General features: G+C 32.3%; 1 protein-coding gene across 1 annotated transcript; it reads right to left on the minus strand.

Moving 5' to 3' along the window:
• Nucleotides 1–489: 489 nt before the first annotated feature.
• LOC107944154 (receptor kinase-like protein Xa21) lies at nt 490–1,677 on the minus strand. Its single transcript, XM_016877984.1, has 2 exons — nt 1,104–1,677; nt 490–848 (listed from the first exon to the last, which is right to left on the minus strand). Exons 1-2 carry the CDS (start codon nt 1,675–1,677, stop codon nt 490–492), a joined length of 933 nt encoding a protein of 310 aa, XP_016733473.1.
• Nucleotides 1,678–9,940: the final 8,263 nt, after the last annotated feature.

Consider the following 9,940-nt stretch of genomic DNA (forward strand, 5'->3'; position numbering starts at 1 on the left):
TATATTATTTAAAAAAACAATTTGTACCGATACAAATGATCATCAAAATTCAGTGTAAATTGATATAATTTGGAACGGTTTTGCAATTAATAATAATCTTTCTAAACTTCGTTTAATACATAATTTATCCAAGCAAAATTGATAACTTAAGTTTCTACATGTCTTACGAAAGCATAATAGACTAACGGATTGCATGGCCAAAATTGTTCCTAGTTGTCTTAACAGGTTATCAACTTTTGAAGACCCAACTAATCATGCTCGATCTTTGTTTAAAAAAAAATGTTCATCAAGCAATGATTAATATACACTCCCATCAACCTTATTGTAACTAATTCCTTGAAGTTGTTTCTTTTTTTAAAAATTCACAATATGCAAAAATAACTATTAATAAACTTTATAGGAAAACAAAGCATCTGTATAAATATTTATCAAAGACATTGCTAGAAAGCAAAGCTCATGCTTATTTTAGTCAAATTAACAACTGCCTCTTCATCGAACTCGTTCCATATCCCTTAATAACTTCACTTTGATCTTCTTTAACTTTGTAACAATCTCTTTCATATGAAGCCTCTCATTTGGTAACTCTACACAACATTCTAAGCCCAGTTGCAAAATGGATAAGGCATAATTCTTGACTTTTAAATGTTCCCTTCGAATGGTGCTCAACAACTTGGGATCTACAACTTGATTTAGCGAAGATGATATCGACTCTATCACCCAACTCTTCAAGCTTTTTTCTCCTGCAAACATTTCATCTGTGGGCTTTTTTCTTGTGATGATTTCCATCAAAAGAATACCAAAGCTATACACATCACCTTTGGTCGAAATAATTCCTTCAATTCCATATTCTGTGTATAAATATAAAACAACATTATAAACATTCAAAGATATCCTGATAATGAAAAATTCTTATAAAATATCTGAAACATTATATGCTTGCCTGTTATAATTAAACTAGGATTTAATCTAGTTGCTTCCTTAAAAAGTCACATTCAATGTGTTTGAAACTCAAATGTTAATATATATGATCCCTTTTGTTATGCACATGCTACACTTAAATTGAAAATGGAAAAATAAACATGGAGTTCGATTAGAAGTATCACCTGGTGCCATATATCCAAATGTTGCCATTGTCATGGTTTGTATCATTGAAACCTCGTCACATAAGAGTTTTGCGATGCCAAAATCACTCAAATGCGCAACCATATCTTCATCTAACAGAACATTGTTGGGTTTTAAATCACAGTGAACCACTGGTGTTGCATTACCATGGTGGAGATATTCCAATGCAGATGCAGCATCTATCATTATGTTCAACCTTTGTAGGATATCCAAATATTGGTTGTTGGAATACAACCATTTATCAAGACTCCCATTAGGCATGAACTCAAGCACCAAGGCTTTGAAATTAAGATCATTAGAGCAACTGCTTATTACTTTGACTAAATTTCTGTGACGAGTGTTGCGGAGAACTTCACATTCAACATCAAAGCTCTTAAAAGCTCCTTCTAACTCTAACTTGAAGACCTTTACCGCAATTACCGTCCCATCCTGGAGAGTGCCTTGGAATACTGAACCATAACTTCCATTACCAAGCAACCTACTATCATTGAATCCATCAGTAGCTTGACGAAGCTCGTGGTCTGAAAACCGTCTCCACGTTCCTAAAGGTATCATGTCTTCTTGAGTTGGCAATTTGCCTATTGCCTTTTTTCTTTGCTATTGCATATGTTTTCTGTATGTTTTTAAAAAGGGAACCCCCTTTTCAATCAGAATCCGTAGGGCTTTATAGCCAAATGCTAAAAAATACATTGTTTTTTCTTTCTTTCTATTTGTTGTTGTGTCTGTTGTCATTTTTTCCATTTCTTCGCAGGCACAGGTGCGTGGCGCTCGGGTACGAGATAGTGTTGGCGTACGGAGGCTGTGCTGGACAGTACGGAGGCCAGGGTTGGCGTGGACGGAGGCGCTGGGGGGCTCGGACTGTTGCGGCGCAAGCGGACAGCTAGGGCTCTGTCTAATTTTAGTATTTTTGGGCCTATCGGGCCTTGAAGCTTTGGACTGTTTTGTAAATGGGCTAGGGTATTAATTTTAGTGGGCTGTTTGGGGTTTTAGTTATTGGGTCTAGGTTATGTAATTGGGTTTGTGACTTGGGACTTGGACTTTATATTTGGTTTTATTTATTTGTTTTTAATTTTGATTTTTTGGTTGTTGGGCCCGGGCAGAATTTGGGCCTTACAATTATCTCTCTTAAATTATGGTTAGCATTCTAATTTAGTTCTTTTAAAACATTTTATTTGAGTTATCGAATAACAAGTGTCTTAACAATCATATTCTTCTTTCATTTTAGTTGTTAGCTTTGGGCATTAAAATTTGGCTATCTAGATTAGGGTATAACGTGAATCAAATTTTAATTAAGTTAAACAATAGTGGCGTTTTTATTAAAAATGCCACTAATATGCATTAAAAAGATATTAGAACGCTACCGTTTAATGCTGCGTAATTAGTGGCGTTTGCCCCAAAACGCCGCAAAATGTTATGCTTTAGCGGCATTTTCATTCAAAATGCCACAAATGTGTATTACGAGTCCAAAAAATGATGCTGTATTATCCTTGTTGTTAGTGGCATATTTCCAAAACGCCGCAATAGGTTATATATTAGCAGCAAAACGGCACCGTTCTATGTTTTGTTTTTAGTGGCGCTTTGTACAAACGCCACAAAAATGTATTACGAGTTCAAGAAATGACACCGTTTATCCTTGTTATTGGTGGCGCTTTGACAAAAATGCCGCAAATTTGTGTTATGTGTTTTCTAAATGGCGCCGTTTTATTCTTTGTTTTTAGTGGCGTTTTATATAAAACGCCGCAAATTTGTATTAAGGTTTCAGTAGACGACGCCGTTTTGGAAATGTTATTAGTGGCGTTTGGTTCAAAACGCCGCAATAAGCTATACATTATCGGCGTTTTATCCGGAAACGCCACAAATATGAGTTAAATGTTTACAAAACATCTGTGTTTTGTTCTTTGTTTTTAGTGGCGTTTTATTAGAAATGCCGCAAATTGATTCAGTTTTATACGAAAACGTCGTCGTTTTTTTCCATCCAGTATATCCATAATGTTAAACCCGAAAGAACTTAGTTTTCCCCCACCCAAATTTCCCCAAATCCCTAACTTTTCCCCTAATCCCTAAATATTTCCCCGAATCAAAATCAAAATATCCTTCCGTCGTTGAAGACTTCGATTTCCGTTGAAGACTCCGAGTGGACGACCTGCTGCATCGCCGTCTCTTCTACTGCAACCGTCACTTTCGCTCTTCTCTGCCACAACCAATCGGTAACTTTCAGTACTTGGTTTAAAATTTATCAGTAATATTTGCTAGTTTTGAGAGTGTTCATGGCAGATGAGTACTTTGTTTTCCACTTCATGTTAAATCATTTGGGTTTTTCTTTTCTTTTTTTTTCTAAACTTGTTTTCTTTTTCCTAATATTTACTGAAATCTAGCATCTTGTTTGCGTTTTTATTCTTCATGTTATTTCATATAGGTATGTGTTCAGTTTTTTTGAAAGCTTAAGGTAATCGTTGCTACCTAATCCAATTGAATAATTACACTGTTGGTAATTTTTAACTTGCCACTAAAACTAATCCGAGCTCCCTATAGTGAAAATTAACCAATCGTTAAACCAAGTGATTTATTGGGTTAATTCTACTCCAAGTGTTTTGGGATGTTCCTGATTAAGAAGAAGCTGCCAAATTGATATCTAAACAAGAGAAAGAAAGATATAGGCACATGACAGGATCCTCTAAAGGTCTACTTAATTAATCCCTATGTCAAACAAAGGATAGAGTGACAGTAGGTTATGGTTCTTTTTCCTCTTATGTATGGAATAGGTTTTGTTAATTGTGCAGCGAATATTAATCGATCATACGTACTCCACGTTTCTATGTTCCCTGTTAACCTTTTATTTGTTAGTGCCTTCACAGAAGTCTTAAATTGTAAAACTAATTTTTTTTCTGAATCATTATGTTTTTCAAAACCTTCAAACAAGGAGGAAGATTGACAGCAATAGATTGTATGATGACTTATATATTTGGAGGGGAGTAGTGGTTCTATTCCATATCACGCATGTTTTGGAGGAAATAAGGATGTCAACCATGAAATTATACAATGGCATCTACAATTAAGGCATCCATCTTTTTCTGTACATGAAAGATTACTTTGTGAGGCTCATCAGTATGCTAGACATATTAAAAAATCTAATCCTTTATGCAATAATAGAAGTAGTGGTCTTTTTTTTACTATTCATTCTAATGTTTAAGATCCTATTCAAACTACCTAATTATCCGATAATCGATGATTTGTTACTTTCATTGGTTGTTGCACTAGGATGACTTGGGTTTATTTGATGAATCAAAAAAGTGATTTGCTTTTGTGCTTTTACCCTTTCATAACATGGTTTCCACACAGTTTAATGTTAAGATAAAGATTTCGAGAACTAATAATGCCATAAAATAAGTAGCTTTATATGTTTATCTTAGTTTAATTTAGAATTTTATCTTTATTTTGGAGATTTTTAATTATTTTTTAAGAGTTTATAAATATCTGACTTACTTCACCATTATAAAGAATAGATATTTTATTAGTTTAATAAATTTTACTATGTTACTTCTTTTTAAATTTTGAGCAATTTACCTTATTTATTTCCTTTTCAAGGTTGAGAGATTTACCTTGTTATTTTCTCATTATCCATGTTTTTAAGTACAAGTTAACTCTGGGTATGGGAAGGAATCATTTTGTGACACTCCACATCTTATTCAAACAATAAATTTAAATGTCAAATGTCAAAGTAACTCAAATAATTAACCATCAAAACATGCAAGTTTTAAAATTAATAATAAAAAAAGGTTTATAGATTTGCTTTTTGCTTTTTGCGTTTATAAGTAACAGTTGCTTTTTGCATTTTTAATATGCTTTTTTATAACAGATTTGCCAACTGCTTCAAACTGGGTGAGAAAGGTGTGGAGAATAATATAGATGTAGATGACAGCACTTCAGTAGAGGAAGTCTGAATCAATTTGGTCGTTGTACTAATAATTATCTTCAGGTCAGCTTCTTCTTCTTCATTTGGATAGCTATATGTTGAATAATTAATCATGTTTGTAATAATTGTAATCAGTTGGAATTGTTAGATTGGGCAAGACCGGATCAGCAATAGCAAAAAGAGCCGAAGCTTTCAACTGCTCTATCAGTTACCACTCGAGATCTAAGAAACCAAATACAAAGTACAAATACTACTCAAATACAAAGCCTAGATAACTAGAAGGTTAGCTACTCTTTTATTTTCTTTTATTTTCTTTTTTTTAAATTACCATTCTTGTTTATCGTAAGATTATTTTTTAATGGATCATTAATGGATCATGTTTTTAACTTATTTCAAGTCTGTCCTTTGATTATTTTTTTAATTTGCTTATGCTGTTTATCCTTAGAGACTTGTTATGCTGTCTTTAATTTTTTTTTAATTTGCTTATTCTGCTTATCTTTGGGATCTCTTTGCTACTGGTTCCAATGCGTATGTTCTTACTTACAATAATACTGTAAAAGGGATCATTTCTACTCAATTTGCAACCTTTTAATAATATTATACCTCTCAACATGTATGCTTGCCACGTGAAATTTTTTCTACTATATTTTCGTAATTTGTGATTTAATATTTCTATATTTCTATCACGATTTTTAATAAATTTATTTATTGATATAATATGTCCCATCTAATATACAAATATTTCTATCACGATTTTTAATAAATTTATTTATTAATATAATATGTCCCATCTAATATACAAATATTTAATAAAATATTTTATATAGTTTTGAACTTCAATTTAAATTATTATTGAAATATTCTCGTCCGTTTTATCACAAATATTATTGTCCGTTTTATCACAAATATTATCGTTCGTTTTATCATTTAAGTTAAACTTTTTATTCAAAATAAATCATATCTTTTAAGCTAAATATGGATGTCCACACAGTGGTTTAACATGTACTTAAGAAAAGATGACTTGTAAAACATAAATTAAATTAATTGTGGACTATTTTAACTGCACATGTGATTTGTCAAATAAAAACGAACGACATGTATATTATTTAATTAAAATAATTTTTTTCAATATTATTTAATTAAAATATTTTTATAAATATTATTTAATTAAATATTATTTAATCCGCAACTTACCTGTAGATACTTGATGCTTGATATGTATTATCCATGTGATTTTCCACATCGTCAAATAAAAAACTTACATAATACATAAATATATTTGATAAATATTTAACATAACTTACAAAACTTACATAACTTATATAACTTAGAAAAATATAAAACTTATATAACTTACATAACTTATATAACTTAGATAACTTAGATAAATATATAACTTACATAACTTACATAACTTATATAACTTATATAACTTAGATAAATATATAACTTACATAACTTACATAACTTATATAACTTAGATAAATATATAACTTATATAACTTACATAACTTATATAACTTATATAACTTATATTTATCTAACTTACATAACTTATATAACTTAGATAAATATATAACTTATATAACTTACATAACTTATATAACTGATATATCTTAGATAAATATATAACTTACATAACTTATATAACTTAGATAAATATATAACTTACATAAATATATATCATATCATAACTTACATAACTTACATAATACTTAAATATATTTGATATCATAATTTACATAACTAGCTTACGAAACTTACCTAACTTACATAACTTACATAATACTTAAATATATTTGATATCATAATTTACATAACTAGCTTACGAAACTTACTTAACTTACATAATACACAAATCTATACTTGAAAATCCCGCAACTTACCTAAATTAGTTTATACCCATTAGAGGCTTGATATTTAGTATAATGACATGATTTAAATCAATTGAGAACATTGAAGTAACTATAATATGTTGTCAACTTTAGATTTCAAGAACTACGAAATGGATAGAAGTTGGATGAAATTGTCAAGGGTAAGCAATGCCTATCAAAATGGAGTACAAACTTTTCTAAATTTTGCATTTCAAAATACAAGCCAAGAGAATATGATTCTTTGCCCGTGTAAGAAGTGTGGCAACATCAACTGGCATTTTCGTGAAGTTGTCTACGAACATCTAATTGTTGATGGCTTTATTCGGGGGTATAAAAAATGGATTTTCCATGGAGAGTGTACATCTAGTGGAACTTCTTTAACGATTAATCCAACTTATCCTGATACTGATTACCATCAGTATGTTAGACAAGATGACATGGAAGATATGTTGCAGGATGCATTTAATATGCATAGTCATGGTGAGCAATCGTTTCCACCTGACTTTATTGCATCCGATGATTGTAATATTGGTGGAAATGTTTTTTTGCGAAACGGGAACAAGTGCACCTGATGAGGAGCCAAATGAAGAAGCGGCGAAGTTCTACAATTTACTTAATGAAATGAATAAAGAACTTTACGAGGGATCAAAATATTCGAAATTGTCCTTCTGCATTTGTCTATTTCACTTAAAATGTTTGGGAGGGTGGACCAGAAACTCTTTTACAATGCTGCTAGAGTTTTTGAGAGAGATGTTTCCGTTTGCAAAAATTCCCCAGTCTTGTCAAGATATGAAGAGACTAATAAAAGACTTGGGCCTTGGGTACGATAAAATTCATAGTTGCCCAAATGACTGTATGTCGTACGGGGGTGATTTGAAAACCAACAATCTTGTCATGTTTGCGGTAAGTCTCGTTGGATGAATAGTAATACAGAAGATGTGAATACGGATGAAGGTGGGGCATAGTTAAGAAAGAAGCCCGTCAAGGTCTTGCGATATTTTCCCCTAATACCAAGACTTCAAAGGCTTTTCATGTCCTCAAAAACAGCCAAATCTATGAGGTCGCATAATGATCAACGAACCGATGATGGATTATTAAGACATTCTGCGGATTCTTTAGCTTGGAAATCATTTGACAGTAAATTTTCAAGCTTTGCAAGCGATCCTCAGAATATGAGGCTTGGGCTAGCAGCTGACGGCTTTAATCCATTTAAAATCATGAGTACTTCATACAGTACTTAGCCTGTAATGCTTGTTCCTTACAATTTGCCTCCATGGATTTGCATGAAGCAATCTTCATTTATTTTATCAATGATTATCCCTGGAGAGAAAGGTCCCAAAAATGATATTGACATCTATTTGCAGCCACTTATTGAAGAGTTAAAACAATTATGGTCGGGTGTTGAGATATATGATGTATTGAGAAAGGAGAACTTTAATTTACGTGCAGCTTTGTTGTGGACAATTAATGATTTCCCGGCTTATGCTAATTTATCAGGTTGGAGTACTAAAGGACGTTATACTTGTCCTTGTTATGCTGCACAAACTTGCTCGAAGTGGTTGTACAATGGGAAGAAGTTCTCTTACATGGGCCATCATCGGTGGTTAGATGGAAATCATAAATTTAGATTTCAGAGGACTCTATTTAATCGTACTGAAGAGTACAGAGGAGCTCCTGAGCAAACAATTGGATCTGAAATCTTGTTTATGTTAAAAGATATTAATTTTAGTTATGGGAAGATGAATCAACCACCTAACACGCAAACAAAGAGAAGATTGAAGGATGAATTTGATGATGAATCTGATGGAGAGGATGATCCTAATGAGGTAGACTTGTGGAAAAAAATGAGTATTTTTTTTGAGTTGCCTTATTGGGAGCACAACATTTTACGCCATAATATTGATGTCATGCATATTGAGAAGAATGTCTGCGAGAACATAATTGGGACAATTTTGAATGTCGATGGAAAATCAAAAGACAATCTTCAGAGCAGACTTGATTTAGTTGACAACAAAATTCAGCGTGATCTTCATCCTCAAGTACTTCCGAATAGGAAATATCGGTTACCGCCTTCTATCTTTTCAATGTCAAAGGAAGAGAAAGAAGTGTTCTGCATAGTGTTGATGGATATAAAGGTCCCAGATGCGTATGCGTCAAATATATCTCGATGTGTGAGTCTCAAAGATCAAAGATTATATTCATTAAAATCACATGATTACCACATCTTGATGCAAGATTTACTCTCAATTGCTTTACGGTGTTTTATGTCAAAAAATGTAACGTCCTGTATAATTGAACTATCCAATATAATGAAAGCTATTTGTGGCAAAGTTTTGGATGTTGAAGAACTTGAGAAAGTACAAGATCGAGTGGCTTTAACTTTATGCAATTTGGAGAAGATCTTTCCACCTTCCTTCTTCACTATTATGGTGCACTTGGTAATCCATCTCCCTCACGAAGCAATACTCGGTGGACCGATTTTTTATCGATGGATGTATCCTATAGAAAGGTGCTAATTTATTTCTCAAGTATTCATTCATTCACCTCTATACATTTAGTTACAGCTTTTGATAAATATTGTATATCGTGTTTAGGTTCCTAAGCAAATTGAAGTCATATTGTCGCAATAAGCGTTATCCAGAAGGATCAATTGCTGAAGGCTACTTGGCAGAGGAGTGCATGGCCTTCTGTTCTAGATATTTAGAAGGTGTTGAAACATGATTAAATAGACCAAGTAGAAATGCCGGGCTCAATTATCATGACTTGGCCGAAACTTATTTATTCCAAAGTTATGGAGAACCAATCGGCAAAGTTGAAATTGCAAAATTAGATGATATATCGTGGATACAAGCACATCGATATGTACTTTTTCACCACGATTTAGTTGAACCGTTACGCAAGTAAGTTCTAAAATTTTCTCATATATTCGTCCTTTTGATTTGTTTATCTTCTGACCAATTAAACTTGTTTTTAACATAGTGAGTACAAACAAATTTTGAGATCTCGTGCACGCTCTCGAAGAATATAACAA

Source organism: Gossypium hirsutum, chromosome A01, assembly GCF_007990345.1.
Source record: "Gossypium hirsutum isolate 1008001.06 chromosome A01, Gossypium_hirsutum_v2.1, whole genome shotgun sequence".
Taxonomy (NCBI): Eukaryota; Viridiplantae; Streptophyta; class Magnoliopsida; order Malvales; family Malvaceae; genus Gossypium; species Gossypium hirsutum.

Excerpts from the sequence above, each read along its gene's own strand:
- LOC107944154 (XM_016877984.1), bottom strand. The coding sequence starts at position 1,677 with ATGATACCTTTAGGAACGTGGAGACGGTTTTCAGACCACGAGCTTCGT. Across the intron at positions 849-1,103 it reads ATTTGGATATATGGCACCAG|AATATGGAATTGAAGGAATT; the intron begins GTGATACTTCTA and ends ATTTATACACAG.